The sequence below is a fragment of the Amblyraja radiata genome, chromosome 33, assembly GCF_010909765.2.
Source record: "Amblyraja radiata isolate CabotCenter1 chromosome 33, sAmbRad1.1.pri, whole genome shotgun sequence".
Taxonomy (NCBI): domain Eukaryota; kingdom Metazoa; phylum Chordata; class Chondrichthyes; order Rajiformes; family Rajidae; genus Amblyraja; species Amblyraja radiata.
The window spans coordinates 11,895,692-11,917,110 of NC_045988.1; the positions used below are offsets into that span (position 1 = coordinate 11,895,692).

General features: G+C 40.5%; 1 protein-coding gene across 7 annotated transcripts; it reads left to right on the forward strand.

Annotated features, from left to right (window-relative positions):
• Positions 1-292: 292 nt before the first annotated feature.
• On the forward strand, positions 293-19,684 carry LOC116991123. 7 transcript variants are annotated; one of them, XM_033049474.1, is made up of 14 exons: positions 293-316; positions 2,627-2,764; positions 2,848-2,970; positions 4,188-4,298; positions 5,248-5,340; positions 7,086-7,209; positions 9,320-9,397; positions 9,683-9,814; positions 13,185-13,240; positions 14,541-14,745; positions 15,808-15,954; positions 16,815-16,935; positions 17,443-17,549; positions 18,249-19,684. In XM_033049474.1, the coding sequence occupies exons 3-14, from the start codon at positions 2,924-2,926 to the stop codon at positions 18,351-18,353; spliced, it is 1,326 nt and encodes a 441-aa protein (XP_032905365.1). In that variant the 5' UTR covers positions 293-316; positions 2,627-2,764; positions 2,848-2,923; the 3' UTR covers positions 18,354-19,684. The 7 variants fall into 7 exon arrangements, with proteins under 7 accessions (XP_032905365.1, XP_032905364.1, XP_032905367.1 ...); XM_033049473.1 differs by lacking the exon at positions 293-316 and having other exon boundaries at positions 1,760-2,764; XM_033049476.1 differs by lacking the exons at positions 293-316; positions 15,808-15,954 and having other exon boundaries at positions 1,760-2,764.
• Positions 19,685-21,419: the final 1,735 nt, after the last annotated feature.

Consider the following 21,419-nt stretch of genomic DNA (forward strand, 5'->3'; position numbering starts at 1 on the left):
CTGAAGTAGGCTAAATGTCTCTCACGCTTATCCCGATTTCCATAATTATTTACGGCGCAAAGATTAACAATTTCAGCGGGTTTTAACGGGCCCGCTACGCTGGAAACAATGGTAAGTGCCTACCTGCAGTTCATCGCGTGTAATCCATTTGGAGTAGCGTAGCAACAGTACGGGTCATGGGTCGTGACCCGACTGCCGTGAAACCTCCCTATAGCGGAGCTCTGCTATAAGATCTTTGCTTTGGTAGACATAAATGTTGGAGTAACTCAGCGGGACAGGCAGCATTTATGGAGAGAAGGAATGGGCGACGTTTCTGGTCGTGACCCTTCTTCATACATCTGCAGCTCTCTCATCAACATACTTGTTTTGGTGACTTCTGATTCAATGATTTGGGCTCCAAACCCAGTCATTGCACGGGGGTTGAGGTCAAAAGTTTCTCGAACTTTTTATGTTTGTGTTACAAATCCACTTTCAATCCTGTGAAAAAGTGAAAAAGCTTGGATAGAGTGGATGTGGAGAGGATGTTTCCACTAGTGGGGAAAGTCTGGGACCAGAAAAGAAGACTTTCCTTCACAGTCAATGGAACGACACTGGTTCTGAGCTGAAGAACATAACGTCGTCCATGTACACGGAGGCTTTAACTTGCGCTCTCGCTCCCTGGGATTGTCACCCAAGTTCTTTTTAATGGGTTTGGCAAAATGCACAAAACACACCACACGCAAATAAGACAGTTGTGAGGGGTGTCATGTCTACTCCAGATTTGAAAAGGATGGGTTTGTTCAGTACTACTGATGACTGTTGTATCTAATTATGAATTCCCTCCCCAAAGCCCATTTTGTAGACCATTTCCATTATGTACTTATGAGAAGTTAGCCAAGCTGCTGTTGAAGGAACGATTTGTTGGGGCTTGGTAAATTCTCAGACAGATGCTGTCCCACACAAATTCAGCCTGAGAGGAACCATTATATAGAGATGTGGTGCTTGGAGAATATGGTATGGGTGAGAGGCATTAAGAGTGCACAGAATACGACCCTCACATTCTCATCAGCAGTTGGTTCAGAATAAATGAATCCCATACCAAAACAAAATATTACATATTTGATCAAATATGTGTATAGTATTTACAGGCCTCTCATGCTGCTGTCAGTAAGGATTTAATAGTTCTGTTGTCGTACATACGACACGCATGACAACCCCTCCACATGGCCAGTCTAGTCATTGGCCAATACCAATAAAATGAATATGAAGTAAGAAATTGGAAAAAATACCGAATCCTCATGAAATTTTCAGGATTTTTAGTTTTTTTTAGTTTCGTCCAGAGATAAACCGTGAAACAGGCCTTTCGGCTCACCGAGTCCGCGCTGACCAGTTATCCCTGCACATTAACACTAAAGATCATAGAGCGGAGCCACAAAGACCATGATCTTTGATTAACACTATCCTGTACAATTATACTAAGCCAATGAACCTACGTCTTCGGAATGGCAATGGGGTGTAGTGGATTAATTTCCAGAGACTGCAAGATAATCGGAATGTTTGAGAATCTGGGAGTTCTACTTGTTTCCCAAAGGGAAGGAAGAGAAAGTATAATTATTTTTCATTAAACCTTGAAGAGGACAGAAACTGCGCCAGAGAAGGGTGAACCCGAGGCAGGGCCGTCTTAACAGCATTATAGCCCCCCCACCCGGGCAAAGCAGTGCACTGGGGCCCCTACACTTCCAGTTTCTTTATGCCGAATATGCCGTCATGCACTTGCGATATTCTTCTCCGCTTTCATGTTCTACAATAACATTCTACAATACATAGATTAGCATGGGGGCCCTATGCTCGTGGGGCCCCGGGCAATAGCCCAGCGTGCCCATTAGTTAAGACGGCCCTGGCCCGAGGGGAAAGTAAAATGAGAAGGAAAAAGCAGTGAATGAGATGTCGTCGCCGAGATGCGGCGGGGCGCCGGCGTTGCCTGGAAACCGAATATAAACAGTGAGTGCTGGAGTAACTCCGCGGGTCTGACTCAGACAGCATCTCTGAAGAAAAGGAATAGGTTGCGTTTATAGACTCTTGGCTGGAAACCGCAGGCCAGGTTGCCGGGGTAGCGGGGCGCCGCGGGCCTGCTCCTCCGCTCTCGCCGACGGGAGTTTGTGAGACCCGCTCTCACTCTCCCCCCCGGCTCTCGCCGTCGGGACGGGCAGGTGGAAGTTAGACCGCGGCCTGGACATCGCAGTGTGTGTGTGTGTGTGTTTGTGATGCAACGGCCTTCCAGTATCAGGACAAGAGAGAGAGCTGGGGGATAAATCCCGGCTCTGCACACGAATTGATAATTGGACAACTCTTTTCAACGGGCAGGGCGACCACAAAAGTCCTTGCAGGCCATGAAGTGCTCTGGTTGTTGCAATGGACGAAGCGGCACCTGCATGGCATGGCTCGGCACCGGGAGACCGAAGGGGAGGAATTGTGTCTATTTTCGGTTTAAACCAGAATCTGCAGTGCCTTCCTGCACAATTGGTGGTGTGATGGACTCGAGAGTTGACATACTGATTTGACATCTGATTACACAAACGCGAAGCGCCTGGGGATGTTTTAAACGTGCTTTATTGATTTTCGTTTGTCGCTCCATAATGCTTTAAAGGTGAAACTTGTCGCTGGGACAACATCCCATAAGTCTTGACCTTGCAGAGTGCAGTGGTTTAAGAAGTTGTCACCGCCATAAAAGGAAGATCAATAAACGTTTGTATTTGACAGCGACGCCACCCGCCCAAAATGATCTGTTTGAATTGAATTGAATTGAATTGAATACCTTTATTGTCATTCAGACCTTACGGTCTGAACGAAATTTCAGAGTGCATTCAGATTTTAAAAGTGCATTCGCTGCGTGCTGAGTTTATTTGAGCACATCCGATTTGTTTTCACGCTCGGGGTTAAACTCATGGCTTCTAATAAAACTGAGAAAACATGGGATGACTTGCAGGAAAGGTAAGGAATGAGCTGTGTTCTTACAAAATGTCGTAAATACTCTGAGAAGTACTCCACTCCGTTATTACACGCATTGAAATTCATGAAATATTCAAGGTGTTTTGACAGGATAGTGAAGACCCACTGATTTACACTTCAACTGCATTGCAGATAATCTCGTATCTTTGACCCTTATGCAGTATGAGACTGAACTGCAGATGATGGTTTACAAAAAAAAGTGCTCGAGTAGATCAGCCTCTCGGGCGTACACAGATAGGCTACGTTTCTTGATCCTTGTTCAGACTAATTGTTGTAGGGAAAAGAAAGCTGGAAGAGAGGCAGAGACAGGACAAAGCCTGGCAAGTGATAGGTGGATACATGCTATAAACGTTTGATACATGTTTAGTTTAGAGATGCAACATGGAAACATGCCCTACAACCCACAGCTACATAGATCACGTGTTTACGTCTGAAGAAGGGTTTCGGCCCGAAACGTTGCCTATTTCCTTCGCTCCATAGATGCTGCTGCACCCGCTGAGTTTCTCCAGCATTTTTGTGTACCTTACATAGATCACGTGTTCACACTAGTTCTATGTTATCCCACTTTCTCATCCATTCCCTACGCTTTAGGGGAAATGTTATAGATTGGCAGAGGGGTCAAGAAATGGGAGACATAGAATGAGGTGATTGGCAAAGGAATCTAAGGTAACAAGAAGCAACATTTATTTACAAAACAAATGGTTAGAATTTGTAATGTACTGGCAAAGGTAGTAGTAAAGTCTAATTCTTTGTACTTTAGAATTTAGAGATACAGCGCGGAAACAGGTCCTTTGGCCCACTGACTCCGCGCCGACCAGCACTATCCTACACACTAGGGACAATTGATAATTTCATCAAACCCATAAACCTGTATGTCTTCAGAGTGTGGGAGAAAATCGGAGCACCTGTAGAAAAGCCACGCGATCACGGTGAGAATGTACAAACTCCAAACAGACAGCACTCATTGTCAAGATTGATCTGGCGTTTTAAAGCAGCAACTCTACCACTGTGCCACCACAGTCCTCTTGTCGCTTGTAGCTCCATAAATATCCAGAGAGAGAGAATTAGCAGTGCTTTAGGAAGAAGGCAGGAGAGTGGACCAGCTGGATTGCTTTCACCTTGAACTGTTGCAGAATCAAGAGATTGTAACCATTCTTTTACCCTTTAAGCCCCTAATTGCGTTGTCCATTCCTTTGCAGTTTTAATCGCATTCGACAACAGCTTGGCCTTGTTCCCTGGACGCATCAAAGTGACCGCCCAAAGAGTCAGCTTGTCAGGCAGAAGGTGCACTCCCCACCCAACCTGCCCAGGTATGCTTATTTCAAAGATTTTATTTGTAGAACAGAAAATGGGAGCACAATTGTTCCACTCGATTAAATCATTACTGATGTGCTCTTCAGTTCCATTCACGCAAGTTTGCTGAATGTCCTTTGTATACTTAACCCACAAAGTCCACACACTCTGTTCTGAAATTTCAAGAGACCCTCTGTATCCACAGCTTTTCAAGGAGGAGGATTGAAGAGTTCCGGGCATCTGCTCCTTTGTGTGAGAAAGTATTTCGTCATTTCATCTTTTGTTCTGGAGTGAAATATTTCCTCCCTATCTATCGTATTAAGTCAATTTAAACAGCTCACCCCATATCTAGTAAAACCAATGGAATGTACATCAAGTCTCCTAATCGTGATGCTGATGAAAGCTTGTCTCTTGGGTGGAAGAAATGGAAGCTTACAGTGAGTTTGAATCTGAATTTACAGAATCCTTTAGCATCAGTAATGTTAAGAAAATCTGAGTTTCAGATCTGATTCTATTCATCATTATGTGAAATAGAACGGCTCAGCTCTCCCCCTCAAACCTCCTCTAGGGCACAGCAGCAGAGTTGCTGTCTTACAACACTCGGGACCCGGGTTCAATCCTGACTATGGATGCTCTCTGTACGGAGTTTTGACAGCGTGGGTTTTCTCGGGGCGCTCCAGTTTCCTCCCACACCAAAGACATACAGATTTGTAGGTTAATTGGCCTCAGTTCAAATTGTAAATTGTCCCTAGTGTGTAGGATAGTGCTGATGTACGGGGATCATCGGTCAGCACGGACTTTTCATTACGTTTTCTCATTCAACGGAGGAATATGCTAATTAAATAGCAGTGCTGCATTGTATACCTTGTGAATATTATGTTAGATATAGTAATCGTTTATATCTTGTTATTTTACCACAATTAGCTTGGTAATTATTTTCTCTTTTGCACACTCTCACGCTTTTAGGTTGGTGGTTACATCTGATGCAATTTCCAAAAGACCCGTTGCTGATCTTCGACGGGATCACTGGGTAGTGGTTCCTCCACTGTACAATAACAGGCAAGGGGAATACAAATCTGGTTGAAATAATAATAGATCTTTCATTGTGAAAAATATATTAGATTATATAGATGAGGAATAGCTGCTTCTGGACTCCTATTTAAAATAGAGTATTTGCATCACATGAAAGAATGTTTCTGAGGAAACATTTCTTATCCTAGAAGCCATGGGTTGCTTGCAGGCTTATTCCAACCAAACACAAATCCGAGGCCTGACAATGATTTGGAGATTGGAGATCTTGAAAAAAACAGGAAATTATTGGATCACTAGACCAATTGTAGGTCTGAAAGGTGTGTAATGCGTGTGAGATATCTTCACTTTGTTATCAGATTTATTCGATAAGGGAAGAATAATGTAAAATGCTAAAATGAAAAACAAAACAAAAAAGAAAAAACATAATTCGATGAATATGATTGGAAGCTTTTTATCACTTCCTCAATTCTGCACTAAACCAGCATTTTATGGGCTGGTACTTTAGAACAGAACGGAGGAAGTGTTGCCTTTTTTGAGGGGCAGTCTTTCTTGTGCTTTGTTAAATATTTAGTCAAATATCACAAAATGCTTGTTGGTTGGTCTTGCTGGATATAAATTGGCTATCATGATTATTTACATCACGACCGTGACTTGGTGCGATTCCAGAGAGTGCTGCACTAAATATATTCTTTCATCACCAACAAGTATAATTCACCAGCTCCATCATGACTACATCACCTAGATTTAATCTAGTACTTAATTCTTAGAGCCGACACCTTTCTGATGAAACGTTAAATCCCCATCCACCTTGTGTGCGTGCTGTTGAAAGATTGTTGTTTAAAAAATGCAATATCCAAGACGAGTATAGAGATTTATTTCTACCCCTACAATAACATTTGCTTATGAGGGAACTTTCTAAGTTGATTGATCAATACAGGGCTGCTGCCTTACAGCACCAGAGGCTCTATCTGTGTAACTGTGGGTTTCCTCCGAGTGCTTTATTTTCATCCCATATCCCAAAGGGTTGTTGGCTAATTGACCTTTGTGAATTCTCCCTAATGTGTAGGGAGTGGATGAGACAGTTAGATAACAGTGAATTAGTCTGAACGGGATGGTCTTCGTGGACCTAGTGGGCCAAATGGCCTATTTCCATAATTAGACACAAAGTGATGGAATAACTCAGCGGGTCAAGCAACATCTCTGGAGAAAAAGGATAGCTGACGTTTTGGGTCGGGACCGTTCTTTGTGTATAAACCAGCTTCTGCAGTTCTTTGTTTCTACATTTTGGCCTGTTTCCATGCTGTATCTCTAAACTTTAAGCAAAATTTGCCTATAGTTGTTGTGCCTCAGAAAAGATTGTGATGGTTATGGGTAAAAAGAGCTTGTGTGTACGACATAAAGAGGTTTTCTTGCCAATTTGCACAAAGGGACATGTATTTGTTTATTCCCGATACATTGGATTAAGTCTGCCCCAATTTTTTTTCTTTCATCTGAACATGACAATATGACTGGATATCTACAAGTGTGACATTAATAAAATGTTAAATGCATTACACATTAATTAACTGAAATGCACTTATGTCTCCAATGTGGCAGCCATTGTGAATTCCCACAAATAACCATGATATGAATGACTAAATAACAAGCTTTTGGAGGTGCAACTTGAGGAAAACATATTGATGAGATGTCTTGCAGCAATTTAAAATGGTGTAAGAATTACTGTTTGCCATTGACATGTTAAGATCAGTGATTTGCTTTCTTTCATTGTGCAGTTTGAACAAAGAAGATGCACCAAGTAAGTCAATGCACAGCAACTTTCAGCAGCCAATCAGTCATCTAAAATTCTCTCCCAGCCCTGATGTCGTTATAGTTAGCTCTACGGATCATCCTCTGCAGGTAAGACTTTGCCAGAGGAGGTTGAATATGCCAGTATTCTTCATGAATGGCTTTGGCTGTGGTGTTTCCTGATGAGTCGGTTTCTCTTTCATATTTTCCATTTATTTTCATTCTTGCTGGAATGTGGAACATTTCCACTGTGCCGAATGTTCTTTAGTATCTCAGCAAAGTCACCTTTCTCCTCTGTAAGTGGCACTGATTGCTGAAGCATTAATTAATTGTATTGGAATTCCAGTTAAGTGTGATGAAGTAGTAATTTGGCATCCACAAGTCCCGAAAGGTCTTAATGGAAAGCAATTAGAAGCACAAATTTAATTTGTTTTTTCCCCTCCCTCTTGACGACTACTACTATGTTGCATTGCACATTGAGTTTGCATGCAGCAAGAACTACCCACCAAATGAAGCAGTTCATGTTTGCCTGCAGCAAGGCAGAGACAGTATTAATAAAAAGATACAAAGTGCTGGATAACTCAGCAGGTCAGGCAGCAGCCATGCAGAACATGGATAGGTGATATTTCGGGTCAGGACCATTCTTCAGACTGACGTTTTGGGTTAGGACCCTTCTTCAGAATACATAGACAGTATTCTGGTTGATAAATGGCAAGTAGCATTCATGTCACAAAAGTGCCAGGCAGTGACCATTTCTAGCAAGAGATTCTAACTACCTGCTTGAGAAGTCACAGGCTAAGTATACGGTGACAAGAGACTTGCCTCCTGATGTCCCCAGCCTTTCCTTCATTTATGAGGTGCAGGTTACCATCACGACTTTCCACTTGGCTGGATGAGTGCAATGCCAACGATTGTCAAGCAGCTTGAAACTGTCCAGGACAAAGCAGCCTAGATGATGGTACCTCATCACCACCCAATTCCCTCCACTACCAGCATGCAAAGGCTGCAACATGCGTCATGTGTAAAATACTCTCCTAGGCTACGCTGACTACTCCTCCCAAACATGCAACTTCTATCACCAAAACTGACTGGGGCTTCAGACACATGTGAACACTGCCACCTGCAGATTTTTCTCCAAATTGTATACTGTCCTGATTTGGAAACGTGCACCGTTCCTTCATCATACCTCCCCAACTGTCTTCACCAGGATAGTAGCAACTCAAGAAGATGCCTCACCATAACTTTCTCAAGGCAGTTAGAGATGAACGATATATATACTGATTATGCTAGTAATGCGCAAATCTTGAAAACTGAATTTAAAAACAAAAGTATGCCTTTTCTCTGCAGTATGACAAAGTTCACAACCTGAACCAGCACTTTAGAATAGTGATATAAATTACCACCACTCTTTGAATCCCAAAAGCATTTAAAATGTTATTGATTTTTGTAAACACATGTTTTCGCATGTATAGATGTTATTGGGCAATCTGAGAAGCAGAGGAATTAACTCAGATGCTGATATCCATGCACACTTTGAAAAATGTCCAGAAAAGAATGCCAGAGCACTGTCGAACGACAGATAGGAAGCTCTCCCAGTATCCCTCGACCACTAGCATCAAACCGTGCAAGTATTAGATTAAAGATAGACATTTTAAAGATAGATAAAGATTAAAGATGGGTGACGTTTCGGGTCGAGACCTTTCTTCAGGGTCTGAAGAAGGGTTTGAAGAAGGGTTTCAACCTGAAACATCACCCACTCCTTCTCTCCAGAGATGCTGCCTGTCCTGCTGAGTTGCTCCAGCTTTTTGTGTCTATATTTGGTTTAAACTAGGATCTGCAGTTCCTTCCTACACAACTAATGGATTATTTGAGTTTAGAGATACAACATGGAAACAAGCCCTTTGGCCCACAGAATCTATGCCAATCATTGATTACCTTTTCACACTAGTTCTATGTTAATCCACTTTTGCATCCAGTTCCAACACACTAAGAGCCATTTACAGAGGCCAATTGACCCACAAGTCTATGGGATGCGGGGGAAAACTGATGCGGTCACAGGGAGAACATTCAATCATCATGCAGAAATCGAGGTCAGGATAGTGAGAAAATCTCACTTTTTTATGGAAGTGTGCTGCTGTTATTGTCTTTGGTGTTTTCTACTAGAACGATTACTTTGGGATGAAGAAAGGAAAACTAATTGTACGATTTCATTTGTTTTTAGAATACATCTTTAAGAAGACGAGAAGAAGACTATAAGATGTCAACAAGAACTTGGAACCCCAGTTCAAGATTTGAGAGGGTAAGAGAGCAAAAAATCTTCATCTGTGGCTGAGCCTTTGAGGGGTTTTGCTTTCACCTCTGTACCACAAGAAATAAAATGCCAGGAAAATCACTTCAACCCTCCAATACCCCCTGTAGAACTGCAGCAGAACCTCCCTGCTCCTATACTCAAATCCTTTTGCTATGCTCTACTAACTGCAGAATACAAGCAATAAACAATTGGAGGAATTTGCCACAGTGGAAAATCCATTGGATGGTGTTGATAGGTCCTCTGGTCATGTAACATTATTCCATTTGACTGCAGGAATTAACAGCCTACTATCCCTTCAAGGAAAACCTTGCCTGGTACTTCGTTGATGCAATTATTTTGGAGGTGATTCAAGACAAATTGGTGCCTGACATCCTGATGGAACTGCTATTAAATGACAACACTAAGGTACTGCTCAGAGCCGATATTGTCATTGTCAAAATAAAGCTTTATTCAGATGACGTATGATTGTTGTGTAATAGTTTCTATACCTAATGTATGTAGTGCTAAAATTCGCTTTTCGCCGTAAACATTCCAATGTTCGTACCACACTTGAATTTATTTTCCAATGTATTTTGTCCAACTGTGTTAGCATATCCCTCTATTTTTTTCACTTTTTTACTCGTCTCTATCTGACAGCTTATTAACCATATCATTGCTATCCACGACTAACACTCCTTGCGGCAGCGTGACCTTCATAATTACCACTCTTAGTTTAATACATTTTCCTTTGAATTCTCAATTAGATTTATTAATTATGTTTATTGCCATAATAGTAACTGTCACTTTTCCAAAGAGTAAGTGCATCCTAGCGGTTATATTCAAGATATATACAACTCTTAGGGCTAACGGAATCAAGGGATATGGGGAGAAAACAGGAAAATGGGGCACTGATTTTGGATGATCAGCCATGATCATATTGAATGGCGGTGCTGGCTCGAAGGGCTGAATGGCCTACTCCTGCACCTATTTTCTGTGTTTATATATCTATGTTTCTACATGGTCTTGTCTTTTATCATCTTTGTCACTCATTTTTAATCTCTGTCCATTGTTTCTGAATCTTTTTTTACAATATGGAAGCTTTAACTGTGCATAACATGGGGTGGCCTGACAAAGAAATGAGTAGTTTGACCAGGATATCTGGGGACTAAAATGGTAAACAAACTGTATTTATTAATATTGAGAGTGAAACTGTACATGTCATTTCAAATGGAGAACACTACTATGGACTTGATGGATTTTCTCACTAATGTGGAACATCAAGCAGTGTCTAGTACTCTAAGATATTTCCTGAAGACCTGGGTTATATATTGTAACTGTCAGAAGGATCTACAAAGTTCCAACCTTAGTTTGTGTTTTCTGATGAACTGCGTGATTGCAGAGTAAGTAGCTATCATGTTTGACCCAGGTAGCCCGATATCTGGGTCTCCAGTAAACATTGCTAAAAAATATAATATCAAAGTTGATTGTGATGGAATTGTTTCAACTACTAGATTTGTTGTACAATACTGGAAATGGGGTGTGCATAGTGGGAGTGGAGTCTGGGAGATCTATAGCACTCACAAAATGCATTAATGTTATCAGTAGAGAAAATTGCAGCAAAATTATTGTATCATCTACAATGTATGGTAAATGCAGAGTTATTTCTTATCATATTTGTTCACCATTGTTTATCTCCAAGGTTACACATTAACAGCTGGGCCCAGTTTACTGTGCTCAATTTATTTCTTATTCCACAGAGGTTTGCCTAACCTTTTCCTAACATTGCTTCGTTACCCTTTCTTCCCTCTCAAATGTTTTGTCAAATCGTAGAATGATCACTATGCTGACGATGTTCAATTCATGTCAGATTAGAATGGATATGAGGAAATACTTTTTCACACAGAGAGTTGTGAGTCTGTGTAATTCTCTGCCTCAGATGGCGATGGAGGCGGTTCTCTGAATGCTTTAAAGAGAGAGTTAGATAGAGCTCTTAAAGATAGCAGAGCCAAGGGATATGGGGAGAAGGCAGGAACAGGGTACTGATTGTGGATGATCAGCCATGATCACATTGCATGGCTGTGCTGGCTAGAAGGGCCGAATGGCCTACTCCTGCACCTACTGTCTATTGTCTATTGAACTGTTCTACAACTCCAAGACTAGATGAAATTAACAATCGCTCAAATGACCCTCATGTTTTTGCTACAGTTCCCTGAGCTTTATCCTTGCACATTTTGTTAATCATCTTGCAGCTGATGGATAGTATTTTGGGCAACTCCCATCGGAGTCCTGCAGTTTTTTCTCTCTTCAATCAGATGATGTTCCCTGTGTGCTGAAATACTTTCTCGCTGCTGAATTTCCCCTAATATATCGTTCATCTCCCTCCTTTTCCAACGCTCCTCTCCTAAAAATTGGAATATAAACGTAGAAAATAGGTTCCTTCGGCCCTTCGAACCGACACCACCATTCAATATAATCATGGCTGGTCATCCAAAATCAGTACCTCATTCCTGCTTTTTCCCCCTTATCGCATACGCGTGCTTGATTCCTTTAGCCATAAGAGCTAAATCTAACTAATAATTAGCTTTCAATCATGCCCAGGTTGTATTTCTAGTAAGGTGATAACCTTTTAAGCCAGACCTTTTGCATCTAGCCCATTTTATGACCTCTGTTTGTGTCTGTACATGGTTTCAAGGTCAGTTTATTGTATAATGTCCGTACAGACAATATCTGGTGATTATTCCAAAACCTGCCTTCTTTACATTTACACATTAGAACCAGAGCGAATGAACAGCATCATTGTGCATGAAGCTGTTGTTTAGAAAGAAACCATTCACGAATTTGAGTCTGAAGATCTTTGGAGTCACCTGTGTATCAAAACCCATATTTATACTTTCAAATACAGAATTCTGGGATGATTATAATAGAGAAGGAAACTATTTGCATCCTAGAGTCTGTGGCAACTTCTTGCAGAGGAATCGTATTTTTTCCCTCGCATTCCTATAATTATTTCTCTCACAAATGCCGATTATTTTTTTTTATTTTGATGACACTGATTGCTTCCTTGTCCATCATGGCTCTAGACAGTGAATTTCAAATATTTGGTGTTATCTGCATAAAAGAAAATCTCATATTCCCCATGCACCCTTTTTGGATTCATTCATTGGATTTGCATTCATTGGCTTCTTGGCCCTTGGCCCATCTGTCAACGGAGCTGCTCTTGTACATCTTCATCAGATCTCCTCTTCATCTTTTGTTTGCTCTAAGGAGAGCAACCTGCAAATTATCTCCTTTAATCTAAGAGCTATAATCCTTTGTCCCTGAAACTATTCTACTAAATTATCTCTGTACCCTTTCTGGAATTTTCATATCCTCTGCGCCCTCTCATATACACACCACTCTCTTTGTGAAAAGACTGCCCCCCTCAGGTCTCTTTTTAATTTTTTTCCCTCTCACCTCAAGCCTGTATTAGACTTGCCAATCCTGGGGAAAAGATTGTGCTATTCACCTCATCTACGGCCATTGTGATTTTATAAACTACTTTGGATCACCACTCACTCTACACCCACATCTTAAGCCAGTCAATCCATATTTTGTGTAGTTTATTACTATTTTTGCTGTTTACCACATTTCCAAACTTAGTGTGATCCACAAATCGTTATTATGTACGACCATGTCTAAGTCAGTAATACAGAAAGGGAAAAAGGTTGCATCGTTTCCCAGTCTGATGATTTCTCTGTGCCAATAAGCACATTGAAAAGTTTAAAAAATATGTTTCTTATATTTTTTTTTCCCCCAGCATCAACCAGCATATGCACAGAGAGTGAAGAAATCTCACATTCAGAATGAATTGCGGCAAGTATAATGAATAAATGAAACATCTACACTGTTGCTTTTATAGGTTCCTGATGCCTCAGTGTCCTTCACAATAAAATACTTTTGAACCACAGTCACGATTGTAATGTCAGAAATGCTGTAACCAGTTTGTATCCAGGAGTTTAATTGAACAGTACAGCACAAGAACAGGCCCATCAGCACACAGTGTCTGTGCCGAACATGATGCCAAGATCCTTGCTTATGTACCTGCACATAATCCATATCCCCTTCAAAAACCAGAATGGTGGGGAAAGGGATTGGGAAATATGGGCTGTCTGTGGACGTTCCCTCACTTTATTTATATATTTGGCATTTTCCCATGCAAATGAAGATCCAACTCCTGCCCTTTTATCTCTTCCATGCTATCTTCCAGGGCCAATGCAGTCCATCCTGGAGAAGCACTGATTCTGTTGCACATCTTCCAATTTAGTGCTTTGTATTTGACCTGCGGTCTCTTCTGCCTTGCTCGGATCACCTGTCAAGATTGGATCACTTCTTTGCAAAACGCTTCTATTCGGTGTGCAAGAAGATCCCTGAAATTCCTGTTACTCTTCACTTTAGTTCTCAATTTCACACCAATTTTACATCTGTCTTTGCCCTCCTACAGTACTCTATCAATGATGCTCTGTGTAAGTTTGTTATTCTTCTGAGTACATTGAACCAGTTCATGGAACTACTCTTTATTCTCTCCGCAGATGTGGCAGTACCTTTCTTTATCAATTTGTCCCTTTGTTCTGAGATATGTTTAAGTTTTGCCTTCCATCACAGTGAGGAGGACTCACTGTGATGGATGTTTATGTGAATTGAATTGTGTTGGTGTGTGTCTTGGTTCTTTTTTTGTATGGCTGCAGAAACCAAATTTCGTTTGAACCTCATGTGAGGTTCAAATGACAATAAAAGGTATTGTATTGTATTGTATTTCCATCCGTCAGTTTTTAAAGTAATGATTAATATTTTTTGTCTGCACCCTGTCACAGATGTTCACTATGATCTCTCCACTTCTCCATCCCTCTGCTTCTCCATCCCTCTGCAACGTAACACATTTTCTCACTTTTCCAGGGGTCTGATGAAGGTTCCTTGACCTACTGACTTTGATTCTCTTCCCACTGATGCTGCTTGACCCACCAAGTTCCTTCATCAATTTTTGTTTGTGTTTCTGATTTACAATATTCGCAGTGTTTTGTCCTCCAATTGCTACTCATCTGTTATTAGCTTGTGGTATGATTTTTTTTATTTTTTTTCTGGGTGATTTTTCAAACTTCCCAATTATATTTTACAGAATAGATCAACTAGGTGCATTCAAGCCACGACCAGCTGTGTCAATATTGGAAACACTGTTGGAGGAAGAAATCTGTGATCTCACAAGAGGATTGATCAGAAATGTTTTTGAGGAGTTTGCCAACATTCACCTGACCTCTATCATCATCAGTGAATTTCTGACAGAACTAATAGAGGAGACGATTATACCAATTCTGCCACAAATTGTAGGTCTCCTTGTTAGACAGAGAAGTACCACGTTAATGTTAATGTATCATGTTACATCTTTCTTATTGACAATCTGTTATTGACCCAGCAGCACATTTCTGTCATATTATATTATACTATCAAAATAATAGTCGGAGAAAATTTATTTTATTTGTTGGGGATTTCAAAAAAGCAAGTAAAGAGAAATGTTCCTTTGTTTTTGATTATGTGCACCTCAAAGTACCTCACAATTAGTGAGTATGCTTAAATTATTGTCACTGATGCATAAGGTAAAACTTGAAAGCCATTTTGTACACAGCATCCTCCTGCCAGTAGAAATGTGATAATAAATCAGGCATTTCTGTATTAATTAAGGTTAGATATTAAGCAGGGATTTCTTTGCTTCCCTTTGAGTTTTTTTGCTAAGTGTCTCACTGCAAAGATAAACCCCCAGCAGTGCAGTACTCCTTCAGTACTCCACTGAAGCATCTGCCTTGACCTTTGCGATTATGTCTATGGGGTGGCACTTGAGCTCATAACCTTTACGCATACTACCTACTGGAAAAATGATGTGTGAAGTTTTAATATGGATTTTAAGCTATGGTAGATATGGAACCTCTGAAGTGTAATCATTGTTACCACAGAGGGAACTTGCAAAAAACCCAATGATGTCGGTTGGGAGCAAAATAATATTAAGCACTTTTTTTCAAAAGTAGCATTGGATTTTCAAGTTCTTGTTTAATCATCTCATCAAAAAGACCTCACCATGCAAACTTTCTCCAGAACTGCTCTACATCGTGGGACTGGAATTTAGGCTCACATTTTAAGAGTGGACCTTGAGCAAATAATTCAATACCCTGGGTCAGCGTAAAGAGGAAAAGTCCTCTCCACAAAATATTATTCCTTAATCGATACCGTCAAAAATAGTATCATAGGGTTTGCTTCATTACTGTTTATGAAGTGCTGTCAGTGCAGAAGTAGTAGTTTTCCTACTTGTATAAATCTGTCTTAAGTGTACTCATAGTAGGTGGCTGTAACTGCACAACCACTGATCAAATTAACCCCACTTATTAACCTCACAGGTGAAAGAAGCAGTACATGAGGTGCTGCTGGAGGAGATCCTGCAGGAAGATATCCTTCCAGGCGTGTTAGATGAGGAAATGAGGCATGTTGCACTGCTAGAGTTAAGTGAACATGCCTCTAAAGTATATGAACAGCAGCTAGGGGAGGTAAGAGATGATGGTGATGGTGATGGATCCCTTGCATATATAATCATAATCGTAATTTATTAGCCAAGTATGTTTTGCAACATGCGAGGAATTCGGTTTGCGATACAGTCATACCAAAAAAGTATTTGTAAAAAATTCTATCCAATGTTCTGCTCTTACTGGGGTGAGTGGACACTGAATTACAGCATTAGATTATAGAGTAAGTAATTCCAGCAGTTTGAGCAATAAAATTGGCCTTGCATTCCTGCTCTTGGGAAGGGAAAATAACAAACATTTGGGTCACTAATTTGTGATCGCTGGCAAGGATACCCATATGCTCATTCAGGACATTTCTGCTTTATTAATGTCATTCTGCAGTCAATATCTGGCTGGTCATTTCTGTTATGCAGTATACCTCTGAAGAAATGCAGAGGATGCCTATGACTTCTTCAATCAAATGTTTTTAAGTTGTAGATCATTAATTCAAATGTTAGTGCCAAGATTCATTCCAGTGTTGATTCAGCCAAAGTTTGAGGGATTAAGGTGAACGTTATAAATAAAATGGACGTGTATCTCCTGTCACTTGGAGAATTTTCATGGGGACAGCCATGAAAAGGCCAAATTAAGAAATAAATATTATCGCAACGTTTGGCTCCTGCAAAGACCCAGGCCAGGATCCATCGGGACTTGCATTTTAGTGAACATGATGTTTATTGATAGTGAATAAATGCATTGTGTAGGAAATTGATTCATCTAGATATGTTGTATTTTATGCAAGAGATGGTAGAATCTGTAAATGTAGGATGTGAATATATCAATGAACAATATTTTGTAAAACCACAAGCATAATCAAGCATTACTAATAGCATACGTCTGTGCAGGTCAGAACATATGCTGGCAAGCGACTGATTGACATGTTTCTTTTGGAGATTATGTTGAAGGCTTTGGGAAATGAAGGGAGAGCATTCTCTGAAGAGGTTGAGCTGGACAGGATGTTAGACAGTAAGTTCTATTCTACTCACACCCACACACAACAGAAGGCTTGGGATAAGCAACTAACAATGTACTGACAATGGAGCAACAGTGCTGCACCTTGGGCTTTCCCATTTTTCTGCCCACATGCTGAGTTTATTGTAATATGATGCCAAAAGTTTCCCAGCAAAGGATGAGGGAAAGACGAGTGCTTATGAGATTCCATCCTTTCCTCTGTATCTTTTGTGTTGCTGAGGACATGTTGCAGAATTTGCAGCCCAAAACCCAGAATATTATGTCGAAAAGATGGCAGGATGTGAAGAAATGGGGGGAATTCTATTTGGAAATACTAATTGATTTATAATTGCACTGAAGAGCAAGAGTTCATAACTTCCAGTCAGCTGAGAATGATATCACAGCGAAAGATCTGAGCAGGTGTATTCTCAAGCAAGTTCGCAATGAATGTTTCGTTTATTTTGTCACAGGATCTTTCTTTGCTGGTTGATAGCTGAGAAGAGTTACCTCATCCTTTTTCAGGTTCACTGCTTGACATCCTTTTGGACCAGTACCTCAACATCAGCCATTCCAATTGTACAAATATTGACAATGTGGCACTGAAGGATTACCATGTGAAGGCTGATGTGGTGAGTCCATATTTTTTACAACTGATTCCCACTATTTCCTTTTGGGATGTTATATCCTTCCCCTTCTGTAAAGCCATTAATTTTCTCAATAATAATTTTCATTTATTATTTTTACAATTATCAAGGCAGGCAGGGGATTAAAAAAAAACAATTTGCACTTCCAGTATCCCTTAGCAGCAACAAGCTAGCTGCTCTACACTACGTACCCAAATACCCTTAGAACAAATACAGCACAAGTTATGTACAATAAAAATCCCTCGAACTTCAAACCTGATTTCCAATAATCTACTCCAGACTTAGTTCAGTTCCCACCCTGATTATACATGGACACATGGTCACTTTGAACTAGCTTGACAAGATAAAGTAACAACAAACAGCTAAGAAGCTTATTGTGCCGGGGCAGCATCTGTGGATTGACGACATTTCAGGTCGGAACCAAAGCATTATCTCTCTGTTTCCATCTACAAATACTGCCTGACCCACTGAGTTCCTTCAGCAGTTTGATTTTTGCTCCAGATTCCAACATCTGCAGTCTCTTGTGTCTGCTGACACACTACGGGCTTTTTGACGTTGCATGTGCATTGAATGTTATGAGGAGAAAATAGGAATTCTATGGTGTAACGCTGCCCACCACCCTGCAGTGAGATTGTCAGTGAGGTACCATTGAATTAATGATTGTCCTCTGTTTATCTTGAACAGGCGCTCAATGTGATCCTGACAGAAATGAGTGAACATATGGACGAGGACATGGCTGATCTTTTCGAGTATGAAAGACAAGTAGAGGAAGGAGACTTCATTGAATAATGAAGTTGGATGACCTGGCTGCTGATGTCAGGGTGGCTCTTTGTATTCCAGCTTGCTGCATCAAAAGAAGACAAACATATATTTTCCATCTTCTCATAATTTTAACAATCTGTAACAAAGCTGTTTTTAAATTCAATTTGTTATTTGAACTAACTGCCTTACAGATGAACAGTAGCTATTAAGTTGGCCAAAGCAAAGGAACACTTCCCTGCTCTTGGAGGACCTTGTTCAGCTGTAAAGTGTTTTTATAAGGATTGCACTTGAAACAATGCATCCGTTGATCAGTTCTTCAGGGGGCTTTCAGTTTAATTTATGGAAGAGTCACTTGACAAAAGATCTTTTCACTTCAGGAGCCGCTTGGGCACTTCTTCACCGTGCAGTGAAATGGCAACGTGTGCACAAGTGTGAAAATGACTTCAGGACCATTCCTTCTCCACAGATTAACAATTGCCATTCTGCTTCCTTGTACCTTGATCATTGCTACATTCAGTAATTCTAATCAAGTGTCTTCAGTTTTGAGGAATTTGATGCACAGATTAATTGATAATGTTAAATGAATTGGTCATGGTTCAAATGTTTTTTTGTAACACAGAATAGACAATAACTGACACTGCAAAGTGATGCTGTCCGAAATCTAATGAAGTGGTTCAGGAGATTCATTTATTGAACGACAGATACTCAGAGATGAGTAACTATGAAGGATGGCATAACACATGTTTTTTAATGGAGGAAAGTTGTGATGAAATTGCTGGTAGTTTGGGAGAATAATAGCCAATAGCAAGGTACCTATGACTGATCTTAGACAATCTCACTTGCAGCAAGTGGGTTTAGGAGTTGAGAAAGAGTATTCATCTCCAGCCTACCCCTAGTCCTCTGTCAATTTAGGTGACAGTCGTGGTTCTGTGGTCGAACTTTAATCTCCAAGCCAGATGGATGGTGGATTCAAGCCCAACTTCAGAGATTTAAACTCAAAATATTGGCCGACACAATAACTCAAAACTGATTATGCATAAACTAGAGCCTCCACCTTTGCTTTAATAAAAAGCGTGATTAAGTCCTATCTTGGCTATTTTGGCTATGACCAGGCCACATTTCAGCTTATTCAAAATTCATACTTTGATTTCCTGTGAATAATATTGCACAAGAAATTTGTTAGAATGGTGATGATTGAAGAGGGACCATCGGGCTATATTGAATACTTTTGTAACTTTGTCAGCGCCTTATACGTGGCAACTCTTTGCATACTTTGTTTATTGTGTGCGAAACAAAGAATTTCACTGTGCCAAGTACATGTGACAATAAAGTAATATCATCACCATGATAAAATACTTCAGTTGCCTCAAGTGAGTAGATTAACAGTGGTTGTTATCATTAAATAAGGCATGGGGATGATTTATGGAAATGAGGAAAACAAAAATAATACTGTGAAATATGAGCTGGTGTGAAGACAATGGTGGAAGTAAATTCAATAATAACATAAAAGAATCTACATGAGACATGAAAGGGAAAATATACAAAGTTAACCTAACCTATACACCTGGACCATTTCCGACACTAACTTCCATCCGGCACTCAAATACACCTGGACCATTTCCGACATGAAGAAGGGTTTCGACCCGAAACGTTGCCTATTTCCTTCGCTCCATAGATGCTGCCTCACCCGCTGAGTTTCACTCGCATTTTTGTCTACCTTTGATTTTCCAGCATCTGCAGTTCCTTCTTAAACAAAGCTATCCTAAACACTGCTTCTAAATACTTTCTTGTTTAAATCTTTTTATTATTTAATTTTTTGTAACAACATCCAATACATATGAGTTTTTATGTTATTGAGTGAAACTCCTACACATTAAATGAATTCATTCAGGTGCTGAGAGGATATCATTTCCAATGTAGTATGGGCACCACAGTTAGCATTTTTACTTCTGGGGTGGAAAGTAATCATGGTTCACTGGCCATGTTCAATGACCTTCTGTAAGATATATTTGGATGGTGGATAAGGGCAGAATCAGTCTACATTTGAATGATACCCACATTTAAAAAGAACACTGACACTCTGAAAGCTTTACTAGTACAAATAATATTCTTGCACACATCACCAGGTTTGCTCCCTGGCTAACTTCTTTCCTACCCATCCAAGAGAACCTGGATCATTCCAGTCTCTGTAAATTGGCGTTAAATGGCACGTTCTTCCATTGCATTGGGAAAGGTCTTGTTTTAACATGCCCCAAAGGATTTTAGCTCAGAGAAAACACTCAATCATGTAGATTTGCTAGGACGGTGGATTAAATTCCATCTTTATAATTGGTGCTCAGTGTTGGATACTTGTCTCAAGAGTTACCATCCACTGAACTTGGATTAACATTTATGTTTCAATTATTATTTGGTTTGGCTGCAATTGGAGTATTGCATGCAGTTCTGGTCACCCCATTACAGGAAGGATGTGGGGACTTTGGTGAGGGATACCAGAATGATGTCTGGATTAAGGGATATGAGCTACAGGAAGAGGCTGAACAGATTTGGATTGTTTTCTCTGGAATACCGGAGTTGTGGGGGGGGGGGGGGGTCCCAATAGAGTTATATTGTGGCGGCTCCCAAGGGTCGGGCCACCCTAACTGTCGAACCCCTCGGCTCAGTGGTTCAGTCCGGAGGCGGTCCTTAACCAGAGGGTTTAAAGGCAGGGGTTTGGGTGCCATCTTTCTCTCGTGTGGACTTCCCTACAACCGGGAGGAACACAAATAAAGGTGCCTCTCGAAATACCTGACACCTCTTTTGTTTCGAGACCTACGCACCACAATATAAAATTATGCGAGGCAAGGATAGGGTAGACAGTCAAGACCTTTTTCTACAACTGTTACAACACTCTGCTGCCCATACAGATGAGAAAGCCGTGGAATTTTCAGACTTTTATTTTTTTGAATAAAGCATAAATGTCACAGAATACAATTAATGGAAATCAGACTTTTATTGTTCACTATCTTGTCCAATAAACTGCTGGATTGCCTGAGATACTTGTTCACGTTTAGTTTGGATTATTTGAGGCACCTGATCTAATTGAGTCGAAATCCA